At 44.5% G+C, this 19,494-nt stretch overlaps 1 protein-coding gene across 2 annotated transcripts in view; it reads left to right on the top strand.

Moving 5' to 3' along the window:
* Positions 1-19,494, top strand: part of LOC142498871 (embryonic protein UVS.2-like) — a 40,685-nt gene that overhangs the window by 18,290 nt on the left and 2,901 nt on the right. For both annotated transcript variants that reach the window (XM_075607488.1, XM_075607487.1), the window contains exons 5-12: positions 4,009-4,068; positions 4,932-5,066; positions 5,183-5,300; positions 12,412-12,587; positions 12,892-12,973; positions 13,222-13,349; positions 14,321-14,436; positions 16,729-16,954. In XM_075607488.1, coding sequence (XP_075463603.1) covers positions 4,009-4,068; positions 4,932-5,066; positions 5,183-5,300; positions 12,412-12,587; positions 12,892-12,973; positions 13,222-13,349; positions 14,321-14,436; positions 16,729-16,954 — 1,041 coding nt within the window. The remainder of the gene's footprint in view (positions 1-4,008; positions 4,069-4,931; positions 5,067-5,182; positions 5,301-12,411; positions 12,588-12,891; positions 12,974-13,221; positions 13,350-14,320; positions 14,437-16,728; positions 16,955-19,494) is intronic.

Raw genomic sequence — 19,494 nt, forward strand, 5'->3', positions numbered from 1 at the left:
TTGTATTGTATGTCTTTATTTATATAGCGCCATTAGTGTACATAGCGCTTCACAGTAGTAATACATGTGGTAATCAAATAAATAACAGATAATATAAATAACAGATCATGGGAATAAGTGCTTTAGACATAAAAGTAACATTTCGGAAGAGGAGTCCCTGCCCTGAGGAGCTTACATTCTAATTGGTAGGTAGGGAGAACGTACAGAGATAGTAGGAGGGAGTTCTGGTAAGTGCGTCTGCAGGGGGCCAAGCTTTATGTATCCTGTGTTCAGAATATCCACAGTGCTATTCATATGCTTCTTTAAGCAAGTGTGTCTTAAGGTGGGTCTTAAAGGTGGATAGAGAGGGTGCTAGTCGGGTACTGAGGGGAAGGGCATTCCAGAGGTGTGGGGCAGTCAGTGAAAAAGGTTTAAGGCGGGAGAGGGCTTTAGATACAAAGGGGGTAGAAAGTAGACATCCTTGAGCAGAACGCAAGAGTCGGGATGGTGCATATCGAGAAATTAGGGCTGAGATGTAAGGAGGAGCAGAAGAGTGTAAAGCTTTAAAAGTGAGGAGAAGAATGGAGTGTGAGATGCGGGATTTGATCGGAAGCCAGGAGAGGGATTTCATGAGGGGAGATGCTGAGACAGATCTAGGAAAGAGTAGAGTGATTCTGGCAGCAGCATTTAGGATAGATTGTAGGGGAGACAGGTGAGAGGCAGGAAGGCCAGACAGCAGGAGGTTACAGTAATCAAGACGGGAGAGAATGAGGGCCTGAGTCAGAGTTTTAGCAGTCGAACAACAGAGGAAAGGGCGTATCTTAGTTATATTGCGGAGGAAAAAGCGACAAGTTTTAGAAATATTTTGAATGTGAGGGGCGAATGTGAGAGAGGAGTCGAGTGTGACCCCTAGGCAGCGTGCTTGGGCTACTGGGTGAATGATTGTAGTTCCAACAGTAATGTGGAAGGAGGTAGTAGGGCCAGGTTTGGGAGGAAGTATATTTGAGGAAGCTCTGTTTTAGCCATGTTGAGTTTAAGGCATCGGAGGGCCATCCAGGATGATATAGCAGAGAGACATTCAGAAACTTTGGTTTGTACAGCAGGTGTAAGGTCAGGTGTTGAAAAGTATATTTGTGTGTCGTCGGCATAGAGGTGATAATTAAACCCAAAAGATGTTATTAGGTCACCTAGAGAGAGTGTGTACAGAGAAAAGAGAAGAGGTCCCAGGACAGAGCCCTGGGGTACCCCCACAGAGAGATCAATAGAGGAGGAGGAGGTGTTAGCAGAAGAGACACTAAAAGTACGATGGGAGAGGTAGGATGAGATCCAGGATAGAGCTTTGTTCCGAATACCTAGAGTATGGAGAATGTGGAGGAGAAGAGGGTGGTCCACGGTGTCAAATGCTGCAGAGAGGTCGAGTAATATGAGCAGAGTGTAATGACCTCTGTCTTTGGCAGCATGGAGGTCGTCAGTTATTTTGGTGAGGGCTGTTTCGGTGGAGTGAGCAGTGCGGAAGCCAGATTGTAGAGGGTCTAGGAGAGAATAGGTGTTGAGAAAATGGAGCAAGCGAGAGAATACAAGACGTTCAAGGAGTTTAGAGGCAAAAGGCAGGAGGGAGACAGGTCGATAGTTAGAAAGACAGGTAGGGTCAAGCTTGCTGTTTTTGAGTAATGGTATGACTGTTGCATGTTTGAAGGAGGATGGAAAGGTTCCAGAGCAGAGGGAGGAGTTAAAAATGTGTGTAAGCGTAGGGATTATAGTAGGAGCTAGAGGTTTTAGGAGATGGGAGGGAATGGGGTCAAGAGGGCAAGTGGTAGAGGGAGAAGAGGAGATCAACAGCGACACATCCTCCTCTGAGACAGTGGAAAAAGACTCAAGGAAGGCAGGAGGAGAGTTAGGAATGCCTTACCTTCACCGGCTTCACATCATTACCGCAATATACCCTTACGCTACACTATACACGCTCCTCTTACTCGTCCGACAACACAGCCCGCGCTTGCACTGGACTTCTGGCCCCATCATCGCTGGTACCGCTATTGTGCCAAAATTGGCGCCTTTCCGGCCAATATGCTATTCACCCCCCTCCATTGTCTCCCTTCCTTTCCCCCCTTCACGCAAAAAAATTCGAAAACCATCTCTGCTCTCCACAGAAACCACCAATATCCTCCACTCCACTATGCACACTCCCTCCACACTTACCCTTCCAAAATGGCCGCCTTCCACCACACTCTGTTATGCACCCCCACCCGCTCCCCGCTTACTTTTCAATGGTCCTCTGTCAAAATGGCGTTCCCGCACGCTCACCGTCTCCGCTTTCCGCCTCCCCCTGTTACACCTCAGAAATGCATTACCATCACCGGCATCACACCATTACCGCAATATACTCTTACCGCTACACTATACACGCTCTTCCCTCCCCTGCTCCTCTTACCCGTCCGACAACCCAGACCGCAAAATTGCCACATACCCCAATAACCACCTCCGCTATGCCTCCCCCTGTTACCTTCACCGGATTCACACTGGGAAATGAAGCGTTTAAGGGGGGGGGGGGAATCGGAGATGTGAACTGGGGGGGGGAAGCACAGCTCTGAACGGGGGGGGGAGAGAGTGGAAGGGAGTGGAGGAGAGGAGCGACAACATTACATCCCAGGCAACGCTGGATCTATCAGCTAGTTTATATATACATACAGCAATGTCTCCATCTGCCCCTCCCTCCCCCCCTTCCTCCACTCATGTTAAAAAATAGGTTGGGGGTGTAACAGGAGTGGTGAGGTGAACCCCAAGGTGTATTGCCTAATTAATGGTATTTAATTAATGTTATGTAATTAAATGGTATTAATGGAGTGCATCTACTAATGAGCTTCTAGCTAGAGAGAGGGTGTCAATACACCCTTCTCTCTATTTTTTGGAAAAATAAGTTGGAATCCCGTTTTATAAACATATTTTTTCTGTTTTGATACTTTCAGTAGAGATAATCTGAGCTATTAATATTTCTGTTTTGAAACTGGGCTATATCAGCCTTGTACAGAAGACCAGTGTACAGGGATAGTCAGCAAAGCATTGGATATTCAGACGCGGTGACTGTTCAGCTATTAGATAGATCATTCCTGGATGTGTTTATCAAAGCAAAGAAAAGTTTCCTTTGACGCGCTGCACTTACATGTAATAAAATAAACCCAAATTCTTCCATCTGGTGCAGATTGTTAGGCAGAGATGTTTATTCCACCTCAGAGCTGGCAGGTTTTCTGATGCTTAGAGGAGTGGAAGAATGAGGCTGAATAAGATACATCCCATTATACTGTGTGTGCAGGGAACTCCTTCCTGTAACACTCCACTAATTACAGACACACAATTACCACAATTACCTTTATAAAGTGATGCAAACAGACACAAAAAAATGAATGTGCCCGTTAGACTCTTATTTGTGACACATAGGAGGGAGGTGTGTGTCGTACTTGGGTTATTATAGTGATGTTAGGGTGGCATAAACTGTTTTATCAGATCAGCATATTGTATGTATTAGTAGTTCTAATGCAAGGTGGTGAATACAACTAAATGGAAGAATAACTAATTATTCTAAATAATTGGTTAGGTATAATTATGAATGGGATGTTCCAGCGCCATGATTTACATAACAATAGAAACACATCTTGGGATCTATTTACTAAAGTGTCTGGGCTGCAAAACAGGGGCAAAACCAGTGGGGAAAAGCCTCATATTTATGAAAGGGAAGGAATCCCATTGAAAACAACTGAAGATTTTCCTTTGATAGTTCTGGTGCAGTTTTTGCACTAGTTCTGCCTCAGTTTTGCAGCTGGAGCATGTTAGTGAATAAACCCCTTGAGTCTTCTCTAATTCCACATAACCCTCCTGCAGCTTATTACTAGTTATCCTTTAGCTTTAACATGGGTATAGAGGGAGGAGCATCTTCATTAGATGCAGCTACAGTTGTCAACCAGATGCTGAAAAATAATGTCGTTAAAAAATATTACTGTTAATAGAAACTAAATTCCGTGTCATTTTTAACAGCAACCAGTGAAATGCAAAAGTTCACGGACATCTTCAGCAAGATTATAAAAGTAAATCAAGGTAATGCCAAAGGAATAATCTCCAAAAGTATGTGCTCCCAATACTGATTTCTATATTCAGTGCAGAAAGCAAGTGTATGGCCACAAATAAAACAGTCAAAGCAGCCAATACATACAATCTAAATAAATCAGTCCACAGGGATTTCATATATCACCTTACAGTTACAGTTATAGAGATGTTAACACAATGAATCAAAGTCATCATAGACCTCCAATTAGTGGCTGCTCATACTGTAAGTTTCTCCTTATTACATTCACTGCTATACATATTGCTCCACAACAAATGAGATCACAAGGTTTAGATGAGCCTGAAATGTTCTGATGTTTTAAGTGATTCACACTATTAAATCTATAAGGAGAGACATGTTTTGGAATAACATGTTAACCAGTGAAATGTTATAAATACAGAGGTTTGTGTTTAGAAAAACAGAAAACCTTATTACAAACTGTTAGTATATGGTGGGAAGATACAAATAACTCCCTGCAGGTGCCACAGTTTATATGGAATCCTAGTTTGTGCTGCAAGGAGCAGGGATCTTTCTGCAGATCTAACACTATACAGATTGGAAAATGTACAGGGATCCCATTACAAGCCTCTGATAACCCAGGGCACATGTCTTAAACCCCCATCTCTATTATAGGAATCTTTAATAATCCCTAATAATGTGAGATATGGACCTAGTAAACTCTTTAATGAAACAGAGACATATGGTGCATCATTTTTGTCAGCTCATAGAAAATGTGCACCTCACTCATCTAGTGCCCAGTACATTGGGGAAATAGCTCATTCTATTCTTTGGCTTTCTGCGCTGTTAAATGCACTGAATGGAATTTTGATGATTTCCTTTTCCATCCTTAATCCAGATTTCAAGAAGATGTTGCGTGAAGGGGACATTGCAATTAAACCTGGTCGCAGCGCCAAAAAATGTGATAACTGCACGTGGGACAAATCCAGCAATGGAAATGTCATTGTGCCATACATCATGTCTTCTGGTTACAGTGAGTATCCATCTCTTCTATTGTGGGGTCTCCATTTTTTATTAGTAGCTCTTCATTTCTCGTCTCCAACTGTACTTATTGTTAATGGTTTCCTCTTCGTATCTCTTTTCTCCCAGATGACGCGGAAGTTTCCGTGATACGTGCAGCCATGCAGGAGTTTGAAACTGTGACCTGTGTGCGCTTTGTACCTTACACAACAGAGAAGAATGCCATCAACATTATATCTGCAGATGGGTATGTTCTAATCTTAGGGCGGGGATACTTCTGTATATGAACGGTAGGACTGATCATTATCTTGCTTTAGGTTTCTGAATTGCACAAAGTATCCAGTTTTTTTTACCTGATGTAAAGCAGCAGCAAAAACCTTCCAGACCTGTTTATTTGGAAGTAGCATTGTGTGTCCCCCTGGTCATGATTAATGGGGTGAGAGACCAGGAGCCTCAGATTGACCCTATGCATTTCGCCCTGGGTCCTCTGGGTATATTTTCAAAAGATTGTTGAGGGGCTTGGCCCTACTTGAATACCCCTCCACAAATGGCGGTAATAGCCACAGAAGCCGAGGAACGAGTATAGCTCCACGACATTCTCAATTCCATCGGCAGACACAATGTGTCCCACGTAGGTCACCGACGTTTGACAGAACCGACACTTGTCGAGTGATAGTTTCAGACCTTCTCGCTCCAGATGGTCCAGCACTTTTTGCAGCTGATCTTCATGCTCCTCTAAGGTCTTACCAAAGACGATAATATCGTCCAGGTAGACCAAACATTCCAGAGGATTCATGTCGCCAATAGTTTTCTCTATTAGACACTGAAAAGTGCAAGGGCTCTGCAGATGCCTTGGGGCATGAGTGTAAATTGATAGAAGCACATGGGACAGACAAAGGCAGTCTCCTCTTGGTCTTCTTCCTTCATCGGCACCTGGTAGTAGCCGGATCCAAGACACTGAACCATTGGCTCCTGGTTAGGGCATTGAGAATTTCTTTGATGCGGGGAAGGGTGTACTGGTCAGGTACGGTGTGGTTGTTCAGTGTCCGGTAGTCGACACACAGTCTCACTGACCCATTCTTCTTCCTCACCACCACTATGGGCGAGGCATAGGGACTCTGGGATTCAATCACTATCCCTGCTGACTCAATCTCTTGCAAGACGTCCCTTATGTCGTCCACATCTCTAGGGCGATGCGACGACAACGCTCCCGGAAGGGGGTGGTGTCACGGAGGCGAATGGTGTGTTGGACGTTTCGGCTGCAGCCCACAGCCATCTCACTCGTAGAGAATACGGCCAGACATTCTTACAACGTGGCCGTGAGTCGGTCTTTTCATTCAGCTGATAGATTTGACTTTTTGAAGTTGGATGTCAACACCTTGGATGAATCCGATGCCTCAGTGGTGTTCACTTGGGGCATATCCCCAATTTCTGGCCTGGGTCGAAAGCCATGGTAAACGGCGATATATTTTGGACATACACCTTAATTCTTCTGAGGATCTTGGAGGTCCATTCCCATACTTTGGGTACCAGCTTGTAGCCTCTCTGGGTATCTTCATATGGTGGTGCTTTCCAGGGAAAAGAGGTGATCCGCTTCGTCCCTGTCGGGGTAGCAGCACAATGCAGCCATGCGCTTCAACTCCCCCTGGTGGAATCTCTTTTAGTCCTGCTTGCAGGTTGAAGGATGGATGGCCAACGTATCCAGAGGAAGTTCGCCAGCTTCTCGCAGGTAGGCCCAGATCACTGCCCGCACTACATCGGTGTTAGTTCCCAGCATGATCGGAGCACTGGGAAATTCTCGGGGCATATCAATGCCTCCACATCCATAGTGGGCGATTTGCCGGTATTCCGTTGCAGTATCTCCATTGAAACCTTCACTACTCCATCAATGGGGTAATCTTCATTATCGAGTCCCCTCACTTTTATGTGTTCTGGCAACTGCAAGGGCCAGTGTTGAGATGTTGGTTTTAGAATCCCCGGTACACAGTGGTCACCTGTGATCCGGTATCCAGCAACACCAATGAATATACACCATCCACGATGACACGTAGGATGGCGGCTGGTCATACCCGACTGTAAGTGTCCAATGGTGGGGTTCCATCATTGGGGCTTGGGGCAGGAGAGTTTCCAGAAGCCAGTGAAGGGGGTTTGGCCAATGTGGTAGGTGTTTCGGCCGTATGAACTCCGCAGATCATTACACTAGGGTGGAAGTTCTTAGTTGGAGTTTTTTACTTTTTGTCATTGGGGCATTCTTTGTAGAAGTGACCCATCTGACCGCAACCGTAACAGATGAAGCCACTGTTGTCAGTGCGGGCTTTGTAGGTAGGGGATACTTGTCACGGGAGATCAAGTTCTACAAAACCTTTTTATAACCTGGATCATTTGATTGAGCAAAACAAGATGGTAAAATAAATGGTAATTTATTTCTTATATGAGACAATGTTACACAATTCAAGATTAACACACTTACTGGGGATGGGGCTAACAAATTAAGTCGTTTCTGGAACAAAATTCGTTCAGATCACTTTTATAGAGCACTTCCAATGACCGGTAGTTACTCACAAAAAGTCCTGGACATCATTTACTTCGCCGCTGTTGGTGTGGCGCTTGGAATTTGCTTACAATCTTGGAATCTTGGAAAACTTGGAAAACTGACAAATCTGAGCTGTGTCAGAATTTTTAAAACCTCTTGTATTATTTATTTATTTATTTATTTATTTATAAAATATTTTACCAGGAAGTAATACATTGAGAGTTACCTCTCGTTTTCAAGTATGTCCTGGGCACAGAGTAAAACAAATAATACATGGTTACAAATACAGTTACATAAATGAACAAGGTATACATTTATATACAAGACATTGCATGCACAGTTAAAGAAAATATATATTATGAGCTTATGAAACAGTTACAGACCAGATTAAAGTGTGAGACAGCCTTAGATTTGAAAGAACTTAAGCTGGTGGTGGATGTGAGAGTCTCTGGTAGGTTGTTCCAGTTTTGGGGTGCACGGAAGGAGAAGGAGGAACGTCCGGATACTTTGTTGAGTCTTGGGACCATGAATAGTCTTTTGGAGTCTGATCTCAGGTGATAGGTACTGCATGTGGTAGGGGTGAGGAGCTTGTTCAGGTAGCTGGGTAGCTTGCCCAGAAAGTATTTGAGGGTGAGACAGGAAAGGTGAACTTGTATGCCTTTCCAGAAACCCTGCAGCCCAATCAAAAAACCTTAGCAACTTTCCTAGCAACCAATCTGAGACAATCAGACAGGGTTTCCCACCCCTGAGTCTTTTCCAGGGGCAGGTGACATATTTCTCTCTGCCCCTTCGCCCCCCACGGTGCGAGGCTCCACAGATTCTGCATCTTGGGCAAAGGGTGTGATGTTGCCTTGTGTCAGGCCAGGATAGGGGTGCTCCAGAATAATGGCAGGGCCCCATCTGGCCTAACACCTGGGCACCTCTGAGTCCTTTCAAGTATGGCCCTTGGACAGACACAGTGGCGCCAAGCCTGGTAGCCATCTGTGCCTTCCGGAATCCATGACTTAGAAAGCCTTCAGCTCATATACAGGTCAGCAATATCTATACGTATTAAACTATTCCCGTTCAATAAAAGATGTGGTGTCCTGTCTTCTACGTGCAAAAAGTTATGTGTTCCTATTCTGGTGTCATGAATGGAGTGAGTGTAAATATTCCCTACAAATCACTAGCCTCATTCCTGGCACACATGAGAAAAATACTTTTAAACTTTTTAAAACACTGCAAATATGCTCAGCTTTTTAACCTTAGCTCGAGCACCTTCCTGAACCCCTATTCTAGGTTCAGGATACCTGGGCATGTATGTGGGTACTTCTGCTATACTGGAGAATCCCTGCTATACTACCTGCAGATATATTTTAACCCCTTCATATCCGTTAACCTTGTTTGAAAGATGCTGCAGCAGGGACTGTGGCGGTAAGTCGTAAGAGCGTTTCCAGGGTCCGAGTTTGTCGGAGTAATGCGCTTAGCTGTATCTGAAGATATCACTCAATCTCCGGATACAACTGTTGGGGTATCCCATAACTCCGGAACCCCTCTACATAGACACATTCTGCAAAGACTTTCTCCGCCAAACCCACCCTAAAACTTACAGCCTAGAAATCTCCCGATCCCAGCATCTCCGGAAAGGCAAAAAGTCACAGAAATCTTTCATGTCGCAGAATTAGAATACAGTTGCAGTAATACATTCTCGACATCTGGGTCCCAGAGCTTACAGTCTAAGACCCAAACACACGAGTCAGGGTTAACCAAGTGGGCTTGACCTTTATTATAATAACTAAAAAAGGGATTGGCACGAAACAGCAGAGTCCCAAAAATAAGCACCACCAGCTCACCAGTTGAATGAAAAAGTTAAAAAAGTTTATTAAACTACATAAAAAACACAAAAACAAACATAACAAAACAGGAAAAAACCTCCCACCCGTTTCAGGCTCTAAAAGCCCTTTCTGAAGGAGTGTGGTTGGGACTGTGTGATAAGCACTCTAATATAGTCCCTCCCGTGTACTCAGAATGCAGCTGACGGTAATTATAGTTAATTGTAATCACCCCTGTTGCTATGACAATTTGAATCAAAGAATGTATATACAATCTAAACCATTGATTTTAAATATAGATCCATGTTGAAAGAATATATGATCTATCAACATGGTTAACTGATCATGTTATATATACAATGCTTTCCAGACCTGAAATATCCAAAAAACAGAAAATATTAATATATGGTAAACAGGTCAGAAGAAAAAAAGGAAAAACTTTGCAATAGATTAAATATAACAAATTCGTAATATCCATAAAAGAAAAACTTTTTGTCAAAAGCAACAGATGTAATACATCAAAGGACATATTAAGGCTGAAGAAAAGCTCAATATATTGTGTTAGCCAAGAAAGATGGCAAAATACAACGTTTGAATAGTAATATCACATCTTATAACATTTCATAAGATGGAATCACAAAACCAATATATAAGTATAACCACTAGAAAGGAATATCATTGTTAAGCAAATCTGCTACACTACCGACACACTTTATTGAAGTGTGGTCGGTACCGCAAGCCGGGAAATCTCCCGGCTTGCTAGTGGCCGCCCCTCGGCGTGCCGCGCGTCATAGACGCGCGGTCACGCGTCATCGGGAGCGTGCGCCCCCTGCACGCGTGTCCAGGGGCTCCCCGAGGGAGCCCTGGTGTCCCGCGATCGCGGGACAGCGGCAGGGGGTTCCGGGGGACCCGGCGGACCCGGCAGCGGTAGGGAGAGCGCCCCGATCGGAGGGCGCTCTTCCGCTGCTTCGCCGCGCGCCCGTCACACTCGGGCGCGCGCCAGGCTACTGCTGCGGCACAGAACGGGCAAATGCTCGAATAAACTGTGCCGCAGCAGTATATCCCATGTATACATCCAAACATTGGTAGGATGTATTATACCCATAAGGGATCAAGTAATGTAAAATGAAAAGGAACAGAGCTTGGATAGAATTTAATAGGAACAAGATAACACATTGAATCCTCAAAGATAGTACTTCAGGTCCCATTCTGTATTTAATCCCTTAGGGATTAGTGTATCCAATGTAAAAATCCAATGGGCCTCTCTGCGGTAAAGAGTATTAACTCTATCTCCACCCCTGTATTGGATCTGAACATGTTCGATACCAATACATTGACCTTTATTATAAGCCTGGTTAACCCCTTCACGTCACATCCTCCTGGCAGGGCCTGTGCTGCGTTAGTGCCTGCGGGGCGTTTTCTAAACAGATTTCTTGTTTTGTGAACAGTAGTACGACACTCCACCAATAGGCGGTGTCATATTTCCGGCCAATGACTTTGGCATCACTTAGCCCAGGAGATTGCCTCACTTGATCACGGACGGTATACATGGACGACAGGGCGGACACTCCTCCTACTGCGACCACGTGTCACGGTGATTCTTTGAACTCTAAGACCCAGTCATGAACCTGCTGCTTTGTGGGCGTAAACATGGCGTGGTTCACGTCTTAGCAATTTGACTGCTGTGTAGGGCACCCATGGGCTGAGATGTCAGCAGCGCCTCCACATGTAGCACACTTTCTCCCACCCCCTGGGAGATGTGTGGCTACGGTGTATAGGTGCGGTGCAATACGTGTGACTCACAGGAAACCCGAGCCTCCGCTTGCTGGGAACCTGGGGTGTACCTGAGTGATGCTCGTTAGCGCCTCCACCTATATGGGATTCTATAGTGTAGAATGATCCTATAACAGGACACATAAGAAGTAGTATACACGTGGTATAACAGAACAGTTTTACTACATATAGCTAATATGGTTACAGCATACCCACCAGGCCACGCACGGTCGTAACCTCGAACGCTAGTACTGTCCCCCAAAGTACCTAGGTGCCCTTGGGTAGCCAACCAACCCGATGTCCACAAAGTAACCCAATGTATGGTAAAGCACTGCCCCACTGGCCAGTGTAGTGTTGGTGCACTTGTGGTGTGAGGTACCTGCCGGGTGCATCCGCATTCGGGCGTGCTGCTGCTGTGTGATGGGATCCATGGATCCAAGACGGTGACCATGCAGCCTCCACCTCTACGGTGGGTGGTGTCCCCCGTGGACGGTGACACCATGGAGAGAGTCCCTCAGGGGCAGATGTCTGGTCCCAGACACCGGAGGTCCAGGATGCAGCCGATTCCTGGCTTGTCCCTATCCTTGTGCTACTGAGTCAGCGTCCCAATCTTATAAGCCTGTACCTATTGCAGCCACAAACTGACAGGGAAGTCGGAGCCTAGCTGAGGCCTATGAGGGGGTCTCTGGCCTTGTGCAGATGCCACAGTGGTCTCCTTTGCCCGAGAAATGTATCCCTGTTTGAGCAGGGGATTTGGCCCACCCTATTGGTTCTATTGCAACCCGTGAATGCAGCCCCTGGGGCTTGCTGGGGATTGTAGTTCCCCATGCGGAGCCTATAAGCAATGGCCTTCACTCTGCCTGAGCTACTGCACATGCACAAAGCCCTGTACTGGCTATCGCAACTCCCGGCACCTCTCTGCGCATGCGCAACTGTACTGCGCATGCGTGGCCAATCACAAGATGGCAGCGCCCTGCAAAGGCAGCCTCCAGTGAGCCTGTCAAAACACCACTGGCCGCAGCACTCCCCCGCAACCGGCGGACACCGCAACGGTAAGAGAGCAGAGTCAGGAGGACATGGGGTAGCCCAGAGGGGGACCCTGGCTATATTATAGTAATGGAAAAATGGGAAAGAATCTGATTGAATTAAAATGCAATTTGTTAAAAAAAATTAAAGTTGTGTATGAAATCGAACCTTATGTATTTTATTCTTCCATTCGTCATACCGTATATTTTTTCCAGGTGCTGGTCCTTCACAGGGAGGTCAGGTGGTATTCAGGATGTGTCTATAGGAGTAGGCTGCATGGTTAAAGGAATTATCCAACATGAGTTAAACCATGTTCTTGGATTTGTCCACGAACATAGCAGAAGTGACCGGGATTACTATGTTACTATCAAGGAACAATACATCTCACCAGGTAAGCTGCAATGAGTATTTTATCATGGTGCTGAAAGTTACTAAATTAAATAAATAATGGCCTTTGTTTAATAAGCAGTGCTATTCCATGAGACAGCTTCCGGTGCTTGAAGACACCATATGGCCCATACAAGTTAAGAGATCAGAAGGTGTCTTCCGGCACAGGAAGGTGTATTATGGAATAGCACTTACGAAATATGGCCCTGTGTACTTCGGTGTCAGTTAACATAGACACAATAGATAGTCCTTAGGCATGTTCAAGAAACCAAAAATATAAATGTATTTGCTTTTTCAACCCTTCATAGGAGATCTCAGCAACTTTAATATACATGACTCGAATAATATGGGACTGGAATATGACTATGAGTCTGTAATGCACTGTGCAAGGTAAAACCCCACACACTCTAGAGTCAGCTGTGAAAGATTGTCTGATTTTTGTAAACTGTTTGCGTATGTGATCAATTAAAGAATGTTATTTATGAACTTTTCTGTGTCTTCCCATCACATCACTGTACCAATAAGTTATTAATTTCATGTTGGTAATTTACCATTTCCCAGTTGGTTTGGTTAACATTACGTTGCTCCGCAGAACCACATACACATCAATATATTCTCACACGATTTCTCTGTCCCAGGAATACATTCAGTAATACATCTGGAAAAGATACCATAGTACCCAAGCCTGATCCATCTGTACAAATTGGACAGAATTATGGACTGAGCTCGCTGGACATCTCCAAAATTAACAAGCTGTATCAGTGTGGTAAGGTTTCCATGAGCTCGGGCCTCCGACAGGGGGGAAGAGCCAGGACAGGTGTAATGGGCTGGTGGCTGTGGGGGCCCGGGCAGTGCTGCAAGTTGGACCCCACCTCTGACCGGGCCCAGCTGCTGGTTCTCTCGCCACCAGACCCTGGCTCTCCCCCAGCTTCGGGCCTCCCTCACTTTATCCCACGCCGAGCTTGTAAAGCTGGTGCACGCCGGGCCTGTCTGATGTTGGCGCACACCGGAAGCAATCTGGACTCAGTGTCCTTCCTGCACCGGCATGAGAGAGATGCCCGGAGCATGCCAGTAGCTCGGCTTGGAACAGAGTTTGAGAGGCCTGCATCTGGGGGAGAAAGAGGACCAACAGCCGGGCCTGGCCAGAGGTCGGGACCAAATTGCAGCACCGGCCATCCGGAACCCCCTGGGTTGGGGGGCGGGGGGTATATGTATTTTTGGGGTGCATGGGGTTCTTTTATATTTATTTGGGGGTGGAGGATTTTTTTTGGTATGTATTTTGTGGGGGATTGTCTGAGTCGGGCAAGGAGGGAATGAGTATGAGGAGGGGGGATTGAGTGAGAGTTGGGTAATTAATGTAAGGGGGGAAGAGAAGGAGAGAGATAGAGGGGAGAGAAATACATAGTAAGAGGGGGGAATAGAGGGGGCTCATGAGGTGTGAAATAGGGGGGTCTCACAAGACCACTGACATGGGGGGCGGGGGGAACTGGTCATAACGATGGTCCTGGGTCCAAGAAAATATGTCTGCAACCCTGCCATGAGCTGAGTGTTAGATACTGAGGTTGTGAAGGAGAAAGCTTAAATACTGAGTCTTGTTTTTAATTAAAATTATGACTACTTTATTTCTTGATTCTGATGGAATTTGAAGTAGGAAGAATGATTAAAGAGATCAGTGTGGGAACATTTATGAGCGATGTACTTGTGCTAATATTACAATTCCTGACTACCTCCCTTCAGATATCTGTGGGTCTTTGCTCCATCATTCCAGTGGAACTGTGATCTCACCCAATTACCCCTATGGATACCCGGAAAAGGCCAACTGTGTCTGGCTGATACGGACCCCATATGATCAGGTAACTTATCCATGGGAGTAATGCAAAATCTGAGGCACAAACACGGCACCCGGTACTAATTTGATACAACTACAATGAACCAGAATGGCTCTACTTTTGCCTCACTCATAGTCCAATATTTAATAAGCTTTGCAATGCCATTGAACACCTCACAGTGCTGTAAATCACTATTCAAGTGAACGGGCTGTAAGGCGTCTTAATAAATAGGGGACGTCATGTAATATATTATCTAAAATTGGGCTCTTAGAAACTGAAAACATTTGACAAAAGTATCAAAACAATACAAATGATGTTAGAGGCGTTTACTTCCTGAGAGTAATATGTACTGTAACCCACAACTCAAACACAAGACATAAGTAACCAGGTGACAAAGCTATAGGGGCCTATGCACTAAGCAGTGAGATTTTGCGCCGGCTTGAAATTTATTAGCTTGGCCAATAAAATGTGAAGCCAGAGGCGCGATTCACTAAGAAGTTCAGCGCGTTCTGGCTCGGCCGCGCTGCAATCTGCCCGACCGTGCGTGCTCTTTTGATCCCCCTGCTGTCGGCCTTAAACGTGTTAAGCGCGATAGCTGATAGAAAAAAAAACTGCATGGAGGCGCCGCGTCTCCACGCGCGGCTCTTACAGGCGATCGCGCAGCATAAATATACATTTAATAATAGTGTAGATAAGCAGGGGGTGTCCTGAGCTGGAGCGCATTGGTTTCAGCCTCGGTGACCCCCTGCTTCATTAGATACAGGACCAGATATGGGGTGCCGGTATCTCCTCCATTATTTACATGTCACGCGTCACGCGACGTGGACGCTTTAAAAATGGCGGCGACACTGGCATCCGATGCTCATACCGGGGCTTGTAACTCGGGAAGCAGGAGGTCCCTGAGCCAGAAATCAAAGCAGTTCAGCTCAGGAGACCCCCGGCTTCCGCACACTATTAAAAAAATGCCGCTTCATTACCTTAGCGGCTATCCGCTAAGGCAATGAAGGGGTTGCCCCCAATAAACATTGCAATACACAACCCACCCACCCCTTGTGCCCCCAACAACTCTTATCCCCCCTAACATACATCAAATATCTTTATTTATTTTTTTATGCACAGGAATTGTACTATAGGTGTCTGGGGGTGCCCGCTGGCCTGCGGTACCAATTCTGTGCCCAAAAAAATACATCAATAAATACTTTTAAATAAATACACCCCCCTAAGACATACAGTACAATAATTGGCAAAATTACTATTACCCAGATATGGATAATAGTGCATTTGCCCATTTAAAATACATTAAGCAGCAGAAATAAAGTTAATAAATCTTGCACTCATCCCTGCCAGGCTGCCACGATGAAGGCCGTCCTCATCCTCATCACCATCCATGTCCTCCGTTACCACAAACAATACAGAACAATAAAAAAAGACAATCTAATGTCCCCTAACCCCTTAATCACCTTAGCGGATTTTAACTGCTATAGTAATTAAGGGGTTAACCCACCCTCCCCCACTACCCACCTAGTAGGCCTAACCACCCATCCTTGGGGATAATACCCCCTTCATCCACCCCCACTACCCACAATAAAAAATATATGCACACAACAGACCCACCACCCCCCTTCTAAATTTTGTCATGTTTTTTTGGGGCCTATAAAGTGGGTGGTTGGTCTGTTTTTTGCCTGATCGTAAGAGCTTTTTTTTTACTTTTAAATTTTTCCAGAAAAAAAGCCATTTAAGACCGCAAACTCACTGTTATCACAGCTTAGTGAATCGCACTGAGCACAATATCACGTTCTTAAAGCACTTATCGGTCTTAAAAGCAGTTATCACTGCTTAGTGCATAGGCCCCATAGTCTGTTTACTTTGTGCTTCTTACATATAAAAAGTTGCTTCCATAAAAGCATGTGTTACTGTAAGTTAAAGTTATGGTAATGTCCAGTTATGGTTCACTGACTCGTCTGATTTGCCCTCACCCTGCATCTCAAATGATTTCCCAACCTGTAACTTTACGTTTAACCAAAGTGGGTGAATAATGGTACTGTACGTACCAAATAATATTTGGAAGTCAGTTACCCTTATCTGAAGTTTAACATTTCCTGCTTTAATAGCAAACCATAACACTACCATCCCGTAGCTTTTTTATCCCCTACACAGCAATGGGGTTCTGGGGGTCTCTGGCCAGGTAAGAGTTAATAATTAGAATTATTATAAAGTCAACTTCACTTGATAGAGAAGTTAACATTCTGCTTGTTACTCATATAAATCAAGTGCTTTAAAAACCACATTGAATTCCTATGTTATTAATATTTCCAGGTTTCCTTGAAGTTTGACGCCTTTTATGTGCAGTCTTCTCCAAAATGTGTCTCTGACTACATTAAGATTTATGATGGAGCAAGTAAGACATCCCCTGTGTTACTGGACAGGACTTGTGGGGCTGCAAAGATCCCCCGACTAATCTCCTCCACAAACCTGATGCTGATTGAGTTTGTCAGTGATGGGGCAGTTACAGCGACTGGCTTCAAAGCTACATACAGCACAGGTACATTTAAGTGTCCATGAACACTCTCCTACAGTCTCTGTATGTTCTTCCTATTTACCACTTAGATTGCAAACTCTTCTGGGTAGCGACTCCAATTCCTAATGTTACTCTAATGTCTGAAGCGCTTATTCCCATTATGTTATATTATTATGTCACGTGTATTACTGCTGTGAAGCGCTATGTACATAGATGGCGCTATATAAATAAAGATATATATACATACATACATACATATATACATACTGTACATGAAGCCTTTCTGTTGACAGAAATGATGACCACTGACCTCCTGTTCTACATATTTGGGCCTATGCAAAGAGCTCTGATTAAAAAATTTGCGGCGTTATTTTAATCTTCATTTTTTTTCGTGTTGGTATCACGGTATGCAGAAAGGTCCGAATAGCAGTGATAACAACAGTTGCAGAAATGGCGAGTACCTGCCAGCGAGATGATCGGCCCGCCGATAAGGGCTTACCTGGCGAGTTCCAGCCGTCTCTCCCTGCGCAAATCTCGCCTAACATTTTTTTTTTAATTTAATTTTTATTAATAGTGTAGATGAGCAGGGGGTCTCCGGAGCAGAACCACGTTGATTTGAGGTCCGGGGACCCCCTGCTTCCCGAGATACAGGCCCTGTTATGGGGTGTCGGTATCTCATATGGATTTTTTTCCCACGGTCACGTGACGCAGGACATTTAAATGCATAGGAGATACTGTACTGTAATGGGCAAAATAACTATTATCCAGATATGGATAATACACTATTTGCCCATAATTAAACACAACATTAGCCAGCATCATAAATAAAGTAAATAAAATCCATTCTACTTAGCACTGGCAATGAGAAGGGCATCCTCATCAGCAAACTGCAGGTCCATGTCCTCCAATGTCAGCAAGAATACATAATAAATACAATCTAATGTCCCCTAGCCCCTTAATCACCTTATGGGGTTACCCCATCCTGCCCCGCTACCCAACCGAGAGGCCTAACCGCCCATCCCGGGCCCACTATACCCACCCTTCACCCATTCATTGGTACAGTGGCTACATCATACTCATATAATATGGGCATGATTTAACCACTATACCAAGATATGTTGAGGGAATCTAAATAAAAGGACCAAATAATAAACATTACAATGCAAAATCAAACAAATAACATAGCCATATCAAACACATTACATAGTGAAATCACACATATTACATAGCCATATAAACACATTATCAATGCTAATAAAACAATTGAATGATACAGTGGGTACATCATGCCTATACAGTATAATATAAGCATGATTTATGCCAGTCAATGGTCAACTTTTAAAAAAAAACAATCACAGTCTCCTATGTATTCCAAATAATTTTGAATTTAGCGCCAACTTCTCGGAGCTTACTGAATAGCAGTAGGCACTTTTGGCGAGAACCTGGCGAAACGGACTTATCTGAACTCTCAGCATAGGCCCCAATATCTCTGTCCTGCCTGATCTTGCCCACTGACACTTACTGATACAGTATGTCTCAATACTTTTCTGAAAACTAGCAAGATATATAGGATTAAATTGATATTGGGGCATACATAGAGAAGGATAGTTGCTATGGCTGTAAAATTAAATTAGTGTCTTTGGGGCAGGTATTTATTGTGTCTGTAATTGTGTATTCGATGTTCTGTGCTGGGTACATTTTCGTGCTATGTACAAAAATAGATGTAAAATGTTAAATTTTTCAAATAAACGTGCAACACTAGTTTATGCCAAACTCTTCATTTAACGTACAGATATCAGAGCACATAGGAAGTGGCAGTTATATTACTCTACGTTATCTGGATGGGATACTTGTTCAGGATGAATATCACGTTATATTGTTCTAGAATTGTGTTTGGAAGCGTCTTACCTCCCATTCCACCGGAAATCATGGATTTGGTTTTATTACGTGTGGGCCTTACTGTGAACTAAAATGGGCCAAGAGGGTTAACTTATGGTTTTATATGATCCTATTACTATTGAGTTGTTTAGCTAACAAAAGAAGAGAAAAGAAAGAATCCCTTTGAATGCACTCAGAACTATAAGTTATGAAATGATAATACTTTATTCAAAAACATAAATATAAAATGGAGTTCATAGTGTGGTAAGTATGTCTGTGGCCAATCATAAATAACGTAGGCACCTATAAATAATCTGCACACATATGCAGAGCAGATTCGTGACCACAATGAGTCGAAGTTACAAATGGGTGTACAGAATGGCCATACATCGGCGTATATAGCGGATATATGATCCGGACTGGTGTCCGTATTTGCAAACGTATACACCAGTCTGGATCATATCGGTTATATACTGTTGCGGCCGGGCTGAGTCTAATGCGGCTGCCCCCGCAGTTTAAAAATAGCGCGGGCGGCGCGCGGCAGTCATCGGCCGAAAACCGGGCGCTTTCAATAGTAAGCGCCATTAGCGCCCCGCGGGAAACTCCGTTTTTAAACGGAGAACAGACCCGTGGCTAGCCCGCTATGCACCCGGCGAACATTAGATTCAGCCCGGCCGCATCAGTAT

This window comes from Ascaphus truei, chromosome 7 (assembly GCF_040206685.1).
Source record: "Ascaphus truei isolate aAscTru1 chromosome 7, aAscTru1.hap1, whole genome shotgun sequence".
NCBI lineage: Eukaryota > Metazoa > Chordata > Amphibia > Anura > Ascaphidae > Ascaphus > Ascaphus truei.